Genomic DNA, 16,973 nt, shown 5'->3' with positions numbered 1-16,973 from the left:
CCATTAATTTGTAATAAATCTTCACCATGAATTTCTCAAATGTTGTCCTTTTCAAATGTTGCTGCTGTAACGTAAAACCCTAATGGAATCATAATAATAATAATAATAATAATAATAATTAATAATAATAATAATAATAATAATATAATTATATAATCATAATAATCACATCGGTTCAGAGCGCAGCGCACTGCGCAGTGAAAATACATTTGAGGTTCTCGAACGTGCCTCCCTCTAGCGCAAAGCATTGTGGGATTGGATGCCGGTGGAAAGCTTCTCGAAGGAACTGCAAAGATGATGGTGAGTAATGTAGCATTCATGCTACATAATCCGTCTCCATCCTCCTCGTTATCAACACCTATGTGTGTCTATCTTATACACAAATGTCATCACATCCGTAGACATTCGTAGGAAATCGACATTTTTATTTAAACGATAACTACATTTGAAGTAGTGTAACTTATGTTCCTGTTAGCATCCCCCAGCTATGGGCGTATATACGATGTAGCATCCAGCAGCCACCAGCATGATGCATTTACACAGCAGCTTAAACCAACCATGCAGGGCCGTTTGGATGAAATCACCATTGTAATAAAATAAAATAAAGATGCCTCATTTTGTTATGGTTCCCACTAGAGTAGAAACGTATAGTTTGTACTGCTGGAAATGAAAGCATCAGGAAACCGGCTTTGTCTTGCGAGCTGTCAACCATTAGCAACTCATACAATAGATTGGTGATGCATTTACGTTCTGAAACTATACTTGCATCATTATGATACATGCTGGCTTCAACGTTCTGTCCACTGGCTGTCACCTGTTGGTGACCTAGCTAAAATGGAGCTATTGGCTTGTTGTTTAAATTAATTTAGACAATATTCTGCCTTGACGATGATGATATGATGCACAACAAAGCAATATTAGCATCCATCGACTATACAGACAGGATGGAGAAGGGCTAGTATTAGTAACGTGAGTGGATGTTACTAGCATAATTATGATTAGGATGGAGCTCATTTAAGTAACCTAACTTGAGCTGATCACTGACACTGCATTGATTTGGTTCGATTGGGCGACTGTCTAGTCTTTGAATGACAAGGCATAAAAACTGCTTTTCGCAAACAACAGCATCACCCTGACCCCTCAAACTAGTGATCATACTGCAGTTGTACACACTCACCACAGTGGTGTAAATGCTATGATTATGATCTCTAGTACAAACCATAACTACAACGTGAGGAAACGACTCACTATTTGTTTGGTGTTATTAGCCATATCGGAATCAAAACCCACGTTTTATGCCTTGAATTGTGCGAAAAGCTTTCAGTTTCTCCTGGTTTCCTTGGATCTTCTATCCTCCTTGTTTCTAACCCATGGCCTTTCTTTCAATTCAGCAGAACGCACCAATTATCCTGTTGAAGGATGGGACTGATACGTCCCAGGGCATTCCCCAGCTCATCAGCAACATCAATGCCTGCCAGGTCGGAAAAATCATTTTGTGTGTTTGTGTTGTTCAGTGCGTGGGTCACCTTAATGACAGTGTGTTTGTGTTGTACAGTGTCTGTGTGTTTGTGTTGTTCAGTGGGTCACCTCTATGTCAGTGTGTGTATATTAATATTAATAATTATGCTGTTCCTCTGCCTGCTTGTGCGTGCTGGGAGGATTTTGTACCCCTTCACCCTTTTTTTACCTGTTGGGTGAGAGAAGTCTTTTGTCTTCTATTTATTGTACTTTATTAAATTCCAGGTAATTGCTGAGGCTGTCAGGACCACCCTGGGGCCCAGAGGGATGGACAAGCTCATGGTGGATGGCAGGGGTGAGGCTGAGAGGACATATTCTGACAATATAATACCTGCATGCACGTAATTCCACAATGTAAGCCAGCAGTTTGGGCCACTTCTAGAAGTCACCATGTTTGAAAACAATGAAAAGTGATTTAGATTTTCGGCTATCTATGGGAGTTTATTAACTTGGATATGCATTGCCAATAAATGCTTAAAGGATGAGTTCCCAAACAGAACACTAGCAAGTAAACTAAAGTGTGGATTTCTTAGATAAATTAGACGTCCTGAAATGTCAGTTGATCAAACCAGGGTACAGACAAAAATCAATTTGATCAAACAGTTGAAATAAATGGAAGAGTCATAGTATTACAAATCATTATATAAAAAAAGATTTATGAGTTTAGATTATTAATTTGCATGCATGTTGTGGTGCAGTATAATGAATAAGTTCTATGTGTAGGTAAGGCCACCATCTCCAATGATGGCGCCACCATCCTGAAGCTGTTGGATGTGGTCCATCCTGCTGCCAAGACCCTGGTGGACATCGCTCGCTCCCAGGACGCTGAGGTGAGACACTGTGTTGATCCCATTTATATCCTGATTGTGTCTGAGAGGTATTGCAGTCACTTCTGACCTGATTTCACTAGCGCACTCGGAGCCAATACTCACTGTCACTCGCCTGACATGCCTGGTAACTGGTACCAGGTCGCCCCTTTTCCATTTCGCACCACTACTCTACCTAACTGTAAATAACAATTCATGTTGGTGATTATATAAAAGGTATTATCATATTAATTTTTTATCATTGTTAAGTTCACTCTGTATATCCACAGGCATAATGGCATGATGATGCCATTACAAAACATCGACTACATGGAACGAAATTAACTGCTAGAAATTAACAGAGTATAGAGACCGACTACTATACAATCAAATAAATCTGTATACAAGATAATTTCAGAGAGGGAGGGAGATACTAAATTAACTGTTAACTACATTAACCCATTCTGACCGGGCACCCATTTTGGTGTTGGCATCATGTTATGCTTTAGCTATTGAAAAATAGCAGATCTACAAGCTCATATCGCGCCACCGAGTGGCGCGATACGAGCTTGTAGGTCTGCTATTTTTGAAAAATCGAAGAGCGACTGACATTTTTTAGAATCTGATCTCAGGTCAGAATGGGTTTAATCAGACCAGTGTGTGTCCAGTGGAAACCTCGTATGAATCTGATCTCAGGTCAGAATGGGTTAAAACATTTCGTGGTGGTGACTGGTGAGTTGGTAAAGGGGCGAGTCGTTTGGTATTCCCATGCCTCCAGAATGTTGGGGTAGCAGTCCTCCTTACATAACCCCTATCTGCCTTCCCTCCGTTTCCAGGTTGGAGATGGCACCACCTCCGTCACCCTCCTGGCTGCAGAGTTCCTGAAGCAGTTGAGGGGTTACGTGGAGGACGGCCTTCATCCTCAGACCATCATCAGAGCGTTCCGTACTGCCACTAACTTGGCCGTCAACAGGATCAAGGAGATCGCCGTCACCATCAAGAACAATGACAAAGAGTGAGTGTCTGTCTACTGCTGTGCACCCACTCCGCCATAACTACTTGACGTCGCCACCGTAAACCTTTATTTATACTTGGACAGTGAAAATAACCGATTTATGACACCGGTGCGCAACTAAATATAAGTCACACTTTTAAAGGTATATTCAGTGATTTCACTCAAAAAACCGTAGGTTTCGTTTTTGGCTGTGGGACCCAGCCTTTCGTCCAATCAGGATAGAGAGTCAAAAACGAAACCTAAGGTTTTTTGACCCCCAGGGGTTAACTGGGGACAGGGAGGAACTCCTTATATGGTCAGCACACTCCTAACACCTAACCCAAAAAATAAGTGATATTTGAATTAAGTGAAATCACTGAATATACCTTTAATACTGCCAAGCCTTTGGCACAACACAACTTATTTAAATAATTTGCCTAATCAATTTCAATCATTTTTTTGCCAAAACACTTCATACATAGAATAGTGACCCAACGTCACTGCCAACCTTTCCCACAACATGACCATGTTGGGGGGAACAGAGAGAACGAGAGAGAGATTCATTAGATTAATTATACACAAATAATAGATAACAACACTAGTAACTATGGTACAGTGACAACAATAACAAATGTCTCTCCTGTGTCTGTTCAGAGAGCAGAGACAGCTGCTGGTTAAATGCGCATCCACCGCCATGAACTCAAAGCTGATCGCCGGTCAGAAAGAGTTCTTCTCCAAGATGGTGGTCGACGCCGTCATGTCGCTGGACGAGCTGATGCCCCTGAAGATGATCGGAATCAAGAAGGTCCAAGGTGGAGCTCTGGAGGTCTGTCTACAGTACAGGATCACAGAACTATATTTATAAAGCAATTTACAATTACAATTTAGGCATTTAGCAGACGCTCTTAATCCAGAGCGACTTACATTTAAGCAAGAACAAAAGCATGGGAATAACATCACATAAAAGCATTTATCAATATCATGAAACATGCGTAAGCTAAGAAAGTAACAGTGGAATATCTATATAATGAAACTATACATACACTATACATATAAACTATACATATTTACTACTATGCTATACATATGTACTATGGCGTGCTATAACTATATACAATACAATTATAGTGCTGTCTACATAACATGCTATAAGTCTGTGTCAAATGCTATCTAAGCCAACAGAAATGCTATCTAAGGGGTTAGGGTAAGTGCTATGGGCCATGATGGAGTCTGAAAAGGTGGGTTTTCAGGCTACGGCGGAAGATTGGGAGTGATGCTGCAGTTCTGACTGCAATGGGAAGTGCATTCCACAGTTTTGGAGCCAGAAGGGAGAAGAGTTTGGGACGTGTGGAGCGTTGGCCCGGCCCGGCAGCAATCTATAACATTCATGTTCGAACCTCTCCTGCATGAGAAACCAAATGTCTACCACTCAATGGAAGATTAGGGAGACTATATCCAACCAGTGCTGCAGATGTGTTAAACATACTCTTTATCGTATTACAGATTGGTTAAAATGAAATTGTATTCATTAAAATAGGTTATGAATTGCTGCTTTTACATTAAACGGTCTCTTAGCATATTAATTCATATTGTCCCTGAACACGGTCAATGAACAATCGTTCATGAACACATTCGTGTTGACGTTCAATAGCTGATCTCTACAAGCTCCAGACGTGTTAACGGTTAAAGTTTAGTACACTTTAGTAGGGCTTTTCCTCACATTGTCATTATTTGTCCTCCAGGATTCCCAGCTGGTGGACGGGGTGGCGTTCAAGAAGACCTTCTCCTACGCTGGCTTTGAGATGCAGCCCAAGCGCTACGAGAACCTAAAGATTGCCCTGCTCAACGTGGAGCTGGAGCTCAAGGCTGAGAAGGACAACGCAGAGGTCCGCGTCAAGACCGTCGAGGTGAGGCCTCAAGTTTACAGGAACAAGCATGCATGCATGCTAACCTGGTACAAACACCTCTGTTGGTCCAGCTCACAGCTTTACAGACTAACCGGTTCACACACGCCTCACACAGACATAACACAGCTTTAGACACCTCACACAGACATAACACACCTCGTACAGATACACACGGGTAACTTTACTGATGGCCATTCCCATTTCTTTGGTAATTATTTTATTGTGCGTGCAGTATGAGATCCTTTGATTACTTTAAATTAATTCTGCCATGCTAGTCTCGCATTGCATTGCGACACGTAGATAGGCTATTTCCGCTGTAAACTTCATGTCTTAAGTTGTTAAAATGTCCCGTCCTGAATGCTTTCCTTTGTTCCTGTCCAACCCTTGTGTCCAGGACTATCAGGCCATCGTAGATGCAGAGTGGAACATCCTGTACGACAAACTGGACAAGATCTACAAGTCTGGGGCCAAAGTCGTTTTATCTAAGCTTCCCATCGGAGACGTGGCCACCCAGTATTTTGCCGACAGGGATCTATTCTGTGCTGGCAGGGTACAGGAGGAGGACCTCAAGAGGACCATGATGGTAGGAAGGACACGCACAGACGGAGAGAGACACACAGACAGACATTCTTGTAGCCTGTTCAGCTACACTGCTTAATGTTCAGGTGAATGAAGTGTGTTGTGTGCATTGTCTCCTCCAGGCCTGCGGAGGCTCCATTCAGACGTCAGTAGGAGCCATGACGGATGACGTGCTGGGACGCTGTGAACTCTTTGAGGAGGTCCAGGTTGGAAGCGAGAGGTGGGTGGGTGTGTGTGTGTGGTGTCCATCCCCTTCTCTTCCTTTGCCCTCTCCCAAGTCTAATTGAGTTTAATGCTTGTGTCATGTTTCTGTCCTCAGGTACAACTTCTTTAAGGGCTGTCCTAAGGCCAAGACGTGCACCATTATCCTGAGGGGCGGAGCAGAGCAGTTCATGGAGGAGACGGAGCGTTCGCTGCACGACGCCATCATGATCGTACGCAGAGCCATCAAGGTTGGTTGACGCCTTATCACAACATGCTCTGTGTGTGTTACTGTGTTCGAATAATTACTTTATGATGCCATTATGAAGAGTGACTAAAGACAGCCACATCTAACCAGCAAACAATTATTGCAGCCCTTAGTAAAAAGCATGCATGTTTAACCCATTTTGACCTGAGATCAGATTCTAAAAATCTCTTCTACATCCTGACAGTTTTCTGAAAAAGCTGTTTCTATGTCAGTCGTTCTTTGATTTTTCAAAAATAGCAGACCTACAAGCTTGTAGCGTGCCACTCGGTGGCGCTATGAGCTTGTAGATCTGCTATTTTTCAATAGCTAAAGCATAACATGATGCTGACACCAAAAGGGGCTCCCTTTTTGATTCCCTAAAGTGACATTGAGGCCAAGGTGTCCCACCCAGTGTTCTATCCCAGGCTCCCAGGTTCTATCCCAGACCTGTTTCAGCAGTGCAGAATAGACTTTATTTTCATAGCCCGGTTTCCAACACAACTGCATTTTTTTTCTTCTTAATTTTAACATTTTTTGCTTGTATTGCCTGAACCTTGAACATGAACTGTCCCTGTTTGCAGAATGACTCCATCGTGGCAGGTGGAGGCGCCATAGAGATGGAGCTGTCCAAATACCTGAGGGACTACTCCAGGACCATCCCCGGCAAACAGCAGCTGCTGATCGGAGCATACGCCAAGGCCCTGGAGATCATCCCCAGGCAGCTGTGTGACAATGCTGGCTTCGACGCCACCAACATACTCAACAAGCTCCGTGCCAAGCATGCTCAAGTGAGAAGAACGGAATGATTTCAGTCTTTTTGAGAAACAAACATTTATCAGGACAACTCGCAGTTTAAATCTCTTACAATGTTGGTATTTAATTCCTCGTACTTGGACAACATATTATAGCCATTGCATTAATCAACAATTAAACTCAATATGCTGTACTACTTTAACTCAAGAGTCCCCCAGGGCTCTGCACTAAATCTAAGGCAAGCTCACCACAGGTCGAGTGTCTATTTTCACTGCATGTTTGCCCCAGTAGTATGCTATGGTTAATGCACAAGGTTCTAGAGTGTTGGCGTGAACAGTGAGCCCAAAGACGGTGTGTTTAAACACTTTCTATCTACTGTCCTTATTTTTGGCATATCATTAGGCCAACATTTTCCGAAATTGAACAACATAGCCGATCTTTAGATGGGCTATTTCAGCAGTCTCGTACGAAGAAATATAAAATACGGCTTCAGTGGTTAACCCATTCTGAACAGGAACCCATTCATGTCATGCTTTAAGCTATTGAAAAACAGCAGATCTACAAGCTCATAGCGCGCCACCGAGTGGCGCGCTACGAGCTTGTAGGTCTGCTATTTTTGAAAAAACGACTGACATTTTTAGAATCTGATCTCAGGTCAGAATGGGTCAATCAGACCAGTGTGTGTCCAGTGGAAACCTCGTATGAATCTGATCTCAGGCCAGAATGGTTTTAATGTCGACCATCTCTCTCTCTTATCCGTGTCCAGGGCGGTATGTGGTACGGCGTAGACATCAACAACGAGGACATCGCCGACAACTACGCGGCGTGCGTCTGGGAGCCGTCCATCATCCGCATCAACGCCCTGACGGCGGCGTCCGAGGCGGCCTGCCTCATCCTGTCCGTGGACGAGACCATCAAGAACCCGCGGAGCTCCATGGACGGGCCCCCCGGGGGGGGGCGCGGGAGAGGCCGCGGGAGGCCCCACGCTCACTAAAAGGGACCTCCATGTTTTACACTGGCATTAACTACCCCAGTGCAGGTTGAGGCATCTTGTACCTGCACTGGGAGTTTTAATGGCAGGTGAGTGAGGGTCACTGGGGTGAACCACACATTTGGGACGGGAGGTGTAGTAGGGAACGCACTCGTACAAGCAAGACGAGGGAGCGGGCGTGTAACAGTTTGAAGAAAAGCTTTGAAACATTATGTGCTTATTTGTCCCTTTTTTGTTACTGACTTGGGGTAGTCGCTTATCATTTCAGCATATTTAGCCTCTGTAATGTGCAGATGTGTCAGTCACTGGTTTTGTAGCTCTGTTTGAAGCCCTACGAATTGGATGTAGCATCCTATGTAGATGTAATCAGAAGCACCATTGCAAGTTCCCTCCACTGTATTTGAGAATCCTTGAAACCACATAAATATACACAGACGCACTTCCATCCCCTACCATCACCCCCAGCTATCATACTGTATTTTGGAGTCCCAAGAAGATGCATCGTGTGAGTCATTTTATAACTTGTGGAAAAAGCTGAAGCACTGATTGGGTTTTTTGATTAGAGCAGTTCTGAACGTTGTTATTGGTCAGGTTGTTGAGCAGTTGGACCAGGTCATTCTGTGTGGAACTATTTATTGGACCGTTCTCATCAATAAATCCACAGCAGAAACGGTGATGTCTACTGTTTTTGTCGGTGTTCTGAACATGCATTTTAAAAGTGAAGATGAACATGCAACTGGCTACGGGTACCAAACTCTTAATGAAAACTGATCTTCGTAATATCAAATTATGAGTCTGTGTTTCGCAGCATAGCATTGCAATGTTCAGAGTGATGATTATAAAACAATACTGCAAGCCATCTGCTAATTCAATACTGGGAATTGTTATTTAGTGTCCCAGAACTCAAGTCTACAGGGAAAACTATTTAATTCATTGGGCCATGTCAAGCTGGCTGAAGTACAGTACACTTGTGTATGCAGGCTTCTCACAACTGCAGGATGTAATGTGTGTAACATAAGCACAGTTTATTACAGTATAAACAAGAATATAGGCACAAGTTGGATACAGTGGTACAGTACATGGATGAAGGACACCGACGTTTCACTTCAGTTCCTTATTTCTCAGCATTTAAAATACAGCCTCTTAACAAGAACTATGCTGCCTCCCAATACCCTTTCAATGGTTAATTTCATGGCAGTGCCATGATGAGGTTTGTCACATAGGACAATATAAGTGCCACAGATCGTTGACACCATACGTGGAAGTCAAGCGAATGTCTCTGTTATTGACAATTTTGTCTAACTTAATGACTTCTCCTAGTGTGAGTAAACCCCATCTTAACCACACCTGAAGGTAACGGTGTACATACTATAAGACTAATAAGGCATGTAATAAGACTAGTGCATACATTAATTTTATATGATGTCTGTCTAGTAAAACCCCTATTGTGGGATGTTGGCTCGAGTTTATATACTATGTGTTGTAGCTTTGTCATCTGGTAACTAAAGTCCTTTTTGGCCACTAGGGCCCAGCAAAATCCATAAATGTCAGCACTGAGGAACGACGCTGTAATCCAGGTAGTATCAGAATCAATCACGACGTTAAATTCAGGGATGGTCACGGTGGTGGATGATAACTCTTAAAACCTGTCATCAACTGAGGGTAAAGGCTGTGTTTGAGCACCAGGGACTTTTACCCCAATGTAGTATAAATAGCCGTAAACTATGTATATTAGATCAGGCAGGATGTCGGAGACTTTCCAAAGCCCAGATCTCTGCTAGCCACAGTGAAATGATGGAAGACAGATGTTTGGATCCCTGTGTGTGTGTGTGTGTGTGTTGAAGTCTGTCCCTAATGTATATCAGGCTTGACAAAGTTCCTCTTGGAAAAGTCCCTGGAACAGCATTTGACTGTGAGGCAAACATTTCTTTTTTTGTTTAGACTAATAGGCCTACAAAATAATTTGTCTCAGATTGGAGTGGTACCTCTTCTGTGCTGGTTGCACATTCTCAGTCATGTGGGAAACTACAGTTCATTCAGCCTGCACTACTCTGGTTGCACATTCTCAGTCACGTGGGAAACTACAGTTCATTCAGCCTGCACTACTCTGGTTATGGAATCATATTCGAAATGTGAACGGTATCTCTTTAGAGAGGATTATTCCTGCTGGAAACACAGTATCCCATTCATAAACCAGACAAACACCCTGATCCCAATGTATCCTTTCCAGTACGTTTGATCATGTTTAGATCAAATGGTGAGATCAGATACAGTATAGAGTTTCTTTCTCTCCCTTAAATGTCCTGTGGTGCACTTCCTCCTATAGGCTGTGAGTCTGTCCGTGTCCCCCCCCCCCCCCCCTCAGTTGGACAGGAAATCTATTGAGGCCCGGACCGAGCGGCTGGACATCACGTCCACGGCCGTGACCTTGATCTCTGTGTCGCCGAACTGCATGGTGGCTCGGATCTCCCTCCTCTCCACGCCTGATCCCGCTCCTCCTCCTCCTCCTCCCGCTGCTCCCCCGGGAACCGGCAGCGGCTCGGGCAGGTCCAGCGTTATCGTCCCGCACTTCCTCACCCCGGGGTCGGAGATGTACACCACGTCGTCGCTGGTGACGCAGTAGATGTTGATGATGATCTTCCGCTGGCCCACGCGGGCCGGCGTGTAGCTTCGCCTCACGACCTCGCCGAGGGCCACCGACTGGTCGACGGAGACGAAGCGGTCCAGGATGTCGGTGCACCACTCGCGGCCGTCCTTGATGAGGAGCTTGTCGCGGGGGTGACGGCCCTCCACGAAGCGGTTCAGCACGCCCACGCCGTAGGTGAGAGGGCAGCGACGCACGCGCACCTGAGGAGGATTGGGCACAGAAGATGTGATGGTGGTGCAGCATCAAGGACACCAGACCACCCTATCTCTCAAAGCCCCATCTTTTTTCCTAGTTATAGTAGGTCTGACTGGTCTGTTTAGAGACCATTAGAATTACATTGACCAGATGCATTAACATCCTGGTAGGATGAAAAGCTTTCCTAAAAGGGTTGGGAACCACTAGGCTGCCAAGCAGTTATGATACCAGGTAAGCTATCAGATCAGAACCAGTGTCCTCACCACGGTGGGGTCCAGTCCAAACAGCACTCACCACGGTGGGGTCCAGTCCAAACAGCACTCACCACGGTGGGGTCCAGTCCAAACAGCACTCACCACGGTGGGGTCCAGTCCAAACAGAACTCACCACGGTGGGGTCCAGTCCAAACAGCACTCACCACGGTGGGGTCCAGTCCAAACAGCACTCACCACGGTGGGGTCCAGTCCAAACAGAACTCACCACGGTGGGGTCCAGTCCAAAGAGCACTCACCACGGTGGGGTCCAGTCCAAACAGAACTCACCACGGTGGGGTCCAGTCCAAACAGCACTCACCACGGTGGGGTCCAGTCCAAACAGCACTCACCACGGTGGGGTCCAGTCCAAACAGCACTCACCACGGTGGGGTCCAGTCCAAACAGCACTCACCACGGTGGGGTCCAGTCCAAACAGAACTCACCACGGTGGGGTCCAGTCCAAAGAGCACTCACCACGGTGGGGTCCAGTCCAAACAGCACTCACCACGGTGGGGTCCAGTCCAAACAGCACTCACCACGGTGGGGTCCAGTCCAAACAGCACTCACCACGGTGGGGTCCAGTCCAAACAGCACTCACCACGGTGGGGTCCAGTCCAAACAGCACTCACCACGGTGGGGTCCAGTCCAAACAGAACTCACCACGGTGGGGTCCAGTCCAAACAGCACTCACCACGGTGGGGTCCAGTCCAAACAGAACTCACCACGGTGGGGTCCAGTCCAAACAGCACGGCGCCCTTCAGGATGGTCAAACCCACGTCCTGAGGGATGATGATGCGGCACTTCCGCCCCAGTGCATTCTGGACCACTCTCTGCAACATCGGCGACTCCGCAAAACCCCCGACCAGGAAGAGGAAACGCACGCCCTGCACCTCTGGCTTGGCCATCAGCTCCTCTATGGAAAGGAGAGGAAAGGAGAGGAGAATATTATTTCGTTGTGAAAGTGAAACGGAAGACATTGAAGATGGAAAGCGTGCGTGTGCGCGTGCAAGTGTGCAAACGCGTGCCGCCGTGTCATGCAAAAGCCTGCTATCATGGATGCGTGACACCTGTTTTGAGTGTGCGTGCCTCTCACCGATGTGTTTGACGATGTTGCTGATGGTGGGCTGGAAGAGCTCGTTCATGGCCTCCTGTGTCAGGCGCAGCATCCCCTGGGACGACCACTTCACTATGTTCATGCTGACAAACGATAAACATGGTTTCAGCCTGAAGTAAACTACGTCATGGTTGTTTCAACTTGAAGTAAACTACGTCATGGTTGTTTCAACCTGAAGTAAACTACGTCATGGTTGTTTCAACCTGAAGTAAACTACGTCATGGTTGCTCATGCAACCATGACGTAGGTGACTGTTCCTGCGGGGAAATACTTGTACCAGTCTCCCACTGGAAAAAAGCAGTTCTACAAGCTCGCCTCACAAATGTGTCACACATTTTGGTAAACGACACCGGCGTGCATAAATCAGGCACACGCACTCACACTCACACACACGCACACACACACACACTGACTTGCTCCTCCTCAGCGCCGTCTCAACACTCTGTCCTCGGTGCCTCTTGTAGTAGTCTATGAAGGAGAAAGGCAGGGAGATGTTGAGGGCGTTGGCGCGGCCGGGCGTGGCCGTGCGCTTGCGGGCCTCGAAGGCGATGGTGAGGTCCACCCAGGCCGCCGGGCGCCTCTTCTTGAAACTCCCGATGAAGTCCTCCCCGAAGATCTGACACAGCATGGCCTCGAATGCCAGGTCCACACCCACGGCACCGTACGGCCCACCTGGGACAGAGACGGAGGCATGGTGGAGCAGAGAGAGACAACAGAGAAGGTGAAAACCTGCCACAGCTTTGCGCTGGAGCAGTGGTTTTCAACCCTTTTGCATATCAAGGCCCATTATTTATTCCGCATTTGAGCCACGGAACCACCATTTGATGAGATTTAGCCTAAGCCCAAACTAAAGAATATGTACACATTTCATGCTGTTTTGATGTTGGCACCATAAGAGAGATGACAGGCAAACGAGCAAAACAACAATTCTTCTAGTGCAGATGTTTAACAATAATTTTAATAACTCTTGAGAGTGTAAAATGAGACCCGTAAGGGTCCATTTGGTTTAATTTTACTGTCAACAGTTAAGGATCTATAAGGGTCCATATGGTTACCAACTCTCCATCATTTAGCTGGGGACCATCTGGAACCCCCTCAAGGACCAGTACCACTGATGGTCCTCCTCGGACCACTGGTTGAAAACCACTGCACTGGAGAATACATACATACATACATACCGGTATATATATCCAGCGCACTGGTGTTCGACCCTTTTCATTTCAAGGACCCCCAGTTTGATATATGCATTAAGCCATTCTGAACGGGAACCCATTTTGGTGTTAGCATCATGTCGTGCTTTAGCTATTTAAAAATAGCAGATCTACAAGCTCATATCGCGCCACCGAGTGGCACGATACGAGCTTGTAGGTCTGCTATTTTTGAAAAATCGAAGAACGACTGACATTTTTAGAATCTGATCTCAGGCCAGAATGGGTTAATCAGACCAGTGTGTGTCCAGTGGAAACCTCGTATGAATCTGATCTCAGGTCAGAATGGGTTAAATCTTTATCCCTGGGATCCCCAACCTACGCTGTAAATCCCTTAGTTAATTCATCTCAGAGAGTGTACAAACATTTTGTTCTTGTATATTCTCAGAGTTCAGCTCAGCGGCCTTGTGGTTAGAGTGTCCGCCCTGCGACTGGGAGGTCGGGGTTCGATCCCCGGCCGGGTCATACCAAAGACTCTAAAAAAAGGGACCCAGTGCCTCCCTGCTTGACACTCAGCATCAAGGGTTGGATTTGGGGGTAAGTCCCTGCGACATACTAGCGTCATGTCCAGGGGGTGTACTTGTACATCAAGCTGCCTCACGGCTCACGCTACAGAAACAGGAGATAGGCTCCTGCCCCCTATGGGCCTCATGGCTACAGAAACAGGAGATAGGCTCCTGCCCTATGGGCCTCATGGCTACAGAAACAGGAGATAGGCTCCTGCCCTATGGGCCTCATGGCTCGGCAAGGCTACTTATATTCACAGAGCCATAAAGGTCCTTTTGTTTTCCCAACAATCCATCATTTAGCTGGGGACCTCCTGGAGTCTCCCAGTCACGGGAACACATGTCGGGACGATAGTGAGGCCGGTGGTGGGTGTTTGGGGTGTTGGATTGAGCCCACCATTCTCAGAGAGCATGTTCCTTATTATGAGGAAAGACCATTGCAACATCGCAAACAATGTCTAAATTCACAACCATCCATTACTATCATTATGAGCTTAGAATCTTAGTAGAATCCAGTAAAATCTTAATTCTACACAGCTATTAGAAAAGCAATTTTGGTTTATTGACGAAATGGCAGTGATGGGAAATGAATTCAACCTTTTGAGAGAGAGAGAGAGAGAGAGAGAATTGGAATCAGTGACATTTTGAACTGCCTCAGTCCCAGTGTTAATTTCATCGACTAAAACTATGAGGAAAAATGTTTGTCGACTACCTTTCTTCACTCACGAAAACTTAAATAACAACTCAATAAAAACTAAGCTATCATAGCTTAGTTTAAAAAAAACTAAGTCTAAATATACTGCTGACAATTTCGTCAACAAATAAAAACTAGACTAAAATGTTAGGGAGGGACTAATGGATAAGAGATCCAGTCGAACTAAAAGACTACCGTAGTCATGTTATGTTTGGTTGTGCTCTGGAAATACACTACTACACTACTAGATCTGCTATTCTCAGCATGCAACCAAGTATAAAATCAGGCATTACGCCGATCATGTTTTGTCCACTAAATCAACTGTAGATCTAGTCGACTAAAATCTTATGGTACGTATTTCATCAACTAAAACTAGACTACAACTAAAGTCTTTCAGATGACTAAAATATGACTAAAACTAAATGGAATTTAATTCAAAAGACTGAGTGAAATCAACACTGCTCAGTCCACGGCTTGGTGTGTTCTGGGTTTAACCCATTCTGAACGGGGACCCATTTTGGTGTCAGCATCATGTTATGCTTTAGCTATTGAAAAATAGCAGATCTACAAGCTCATATCGCGCCACCGAGTGGCGCGATACGAGCTTGTAGGTCTGCTATTTTTGAAAAATCGAAGAGCGACTGACATTTTTTAGAATCTGATCTCGGGTCAGAATGGGTTCATCAGACCAGTGTGTGTCCAGTGGAAAACCTCGTATGAATCTGATCTCAGGTCAGAATGGGTTCATCAGACCAGTGTGTGTCCAGTGGAAAACCTCGTATGAATCTGATCTCAGGTCAGAATGGGTTCATCAGACCAGTGTGTGTCCAGTGGAAAACCTCGTATGAATCTGATCTCAGGTCAGAATGGGTTCATCAGACCAGTGTGTGTCCAGTGGAAAACCTCGTATGAATCTGATCTCGGGTCAGAATGGGATAAGGAGGTGAGCTGCATACAGTATGGTGAATGTCTGCAGTGCCGTACAGTACCTGAAGCCTTGTACAGTTCTTTGAGCGTTCCCTGTGGTTGTTCTATCTGATGGACTGTCAGGTCCACCGTCCCCCCGCCACAGTCTGCCACCACATACCTGTCCCCTGCAGGGCAGACACGCACGCACGCACACACACACACACACGCACCCACGCACGCACACACACGCACACACACGCACACACCAGGGTTATAATACAAACGGGAAAACTAATAAAATATTGACTAGAACTAGAATTTTAAAAACCTTTTAGTTAACTAAAATGCGTGCACGTTAACAAATGAACAAAAAAGAACAAACTACCGTAAATGAATCTTCTGTGCACAATCTTTTTTAACAAATTAACGGGAATGAAATGTATATCTGTACGTAATTTTCCCAGCATTTAGTGAACCGTGTCTTCAATAAAAAAATAGAAATGTTCAGCCTGCCACTGACACTGAATTTAACAAATATGGTTGAAGTTTGAATTCTTTATTGTTTGTTGCAGAGAATATTTGTTTGACTTTATTGTTTGAGTTGCTTGATTGATGATTGTTGAGTCCAGTGTAGGAAGCATAACTGTGGGTTTGTGTAGGGAACATACCAACATTGGGTTTGTGTAAAGTGTGAAATTGAGTACTCTAATTATTATGTTTATATTATGTGGATAATTGGGTGAGTATAAGTGACACTTCAAAACGTGTATTATGAATTGTGATGTCTCTGGACATGGAGAATTAACTGGTTAAATCGTGGAATCAATTCATTGGTATGGTCCAGTGGGAGGGGCTTAGCCTGTATAAGTAGGGAGACCTGCTGCCACTCCATTTTAGTACAGGCAGGACTTTTGAGGGGCAACTACCAAGGCCAAGCTGTCCATTTCAGTTTCAGTTTATCACTGGTCTTTGTAAAAAGGTCAATTTAAAAAAAGCCACTTCATCTCCGCAACATCTAAGGACTCTGTCTGGCAATTTTTTAACCTATGCCTTTTGGCAAACACTACCCGCACTGAGCCAAAGTGTGACATGTGCTCAAATGTTTAATCTATCTGGGTCTCCAATCTCCATTAAAGACATGAAATGAACAAATTGTCCACCAGATGGGGCTGAAACAAATATGGGCTGACTGAGCTATACCGTTGTGTATGCAAATTAATTAATCAGGGTGCAGGCATACAGTGATAGCAAAACACTAGAATGAACCCCTAACAGTTAGGGGTTCATGGGTTCAGGGGTAATAAGTAAGGCTGCATGATATATCGAACATGTACCTTCATCAGAGTGGAGAATATAAGTATAAATCAAGTTGAGCAAAGCCACTCTTCTCTGCCCCTCTCTCTAACAGACACAGTTAACGATCGCTTGTTAAGTGCCTGCCAGACAGACA

The 16,973-nt window shown here is 45.2% G+C and overlaps 2 protein-coding genes across 4 annotated transcripts in view; one reads left to right on the top strand and one right to left on the bottom strand.

Annotated features, from left to right (window-relative positions):
• Window positions 1–237: 237 nt before the first annotated feature.
• cct7 (chaperonin containing TCP1, subunit 7 (eta)) lies at window positions 238–8,669 on the top strand. Of its 2 annotated transcripts, none has more exons than XM_083789111.1 (12): window positions 238–300; window positions 1,395–1,478; window positions 1,744–1,813; window positions 2,242–2,348; window positions 3,161–3,339; window positions 3,973–4,144; window positions 5,061–5,225; window positions 5,620–5,808; window positions 5,927–6,024; window positions 6,124–6,256; window positions 6,834–7,040; window positions 7,772–8,669. In XM_083789111.1, exons 1-12 carry the CDS (start codon window positions 295–297, stop codon window positions 7,997–7,999), a joined length of 1,638 nt encoding a protein of 545 aa, XP_083645237.1. In that variant the 5' UTR covers window positions 238–294; the 3' UTR covers window positions 8,000–8,669. The 2 variants fall into 2 exon arrangements, with proteins under 2 accessions (XP_083645237.1, XP_083645236.1); XM_083789110.1 differs by having other exon boundaries at window positions 255–300; window positions 1,392–1,478.
• Window positions 8,670–9,000: 331 nt separating this feature from the next.
• Window positions 9,001–16,973, bottom strand: part of hspa12b (heat shock protein 12B) — a 32,589-nt gene continuing 24,616 nt past the window's right edge. The window contains exons 10-15 of one of the 2 annotated variants that reach the window (XR_014570683.1): window positions 15,604–15,708; window positions 12,620–12,878; window positions 12,186–12,289; window positions 11,815–12,005; window positions 10,100–10,843; window positions 9,001–10,045 (exon numbers count right to left, since the gene is read on the bottom strand). Coding sequence is in view for 1 of the 2 variants with exons in the window: in XM_083789109.1 (XP_083645235.1) it covers window positions 10,358–10,843; window positions 11,815–12,005; window positions 12,186–12,289; window positions 12,620–12,878; window positions 15,604–15,708 (1,145 nt within the window). In the remaining variant the exon portion in view is untranslated. Of the gene's footprint in view, window positions 10,844–11,814; window positions 12,006–12,185; window positions 12,290–12,619; window positions 12,879–15,603; window positions 15,709–16,973 lie in introns of both variants that reach the window. The other variant, XM_083789109.1, reaches the window with a different exon arrangement.

This window comes from Protomyctophum parallelum (assembly GCF_964188405.1).
Source record: "Protomyctophum parallelum genome assembly, chromosome: 18".
Taxonomy (NCBI): Eukaryota; Metazoa; Chordata; class Actinopteri; order Myctophiformes; family Myctophidae; genus Protomyctophum; species Protomyctophum parallelum.
This window is presented reverse-complemented; position numbering and strand designations above follow the sequence as displayed.

Bases quoted from the DNA above. Each gene is read 5' to 3' on its own strand.
- cct7 (XM_083789110.1), top strand. The intron at 1,479-1,743 runs GTCGGAAAAATC...ATTAAATTCCAG, and splicing joins GCAACATCAATGCCTGCCAG to GTAATTGCTGAGGCTGTCAG. The intron at 1,814-2,241 runs GTGAGGCTGAGA...TTCTATGTGTAG, and splicing joins GCTCATGGTGGATGGCAGGG to GTAAGGCCACCATCTCCAAT.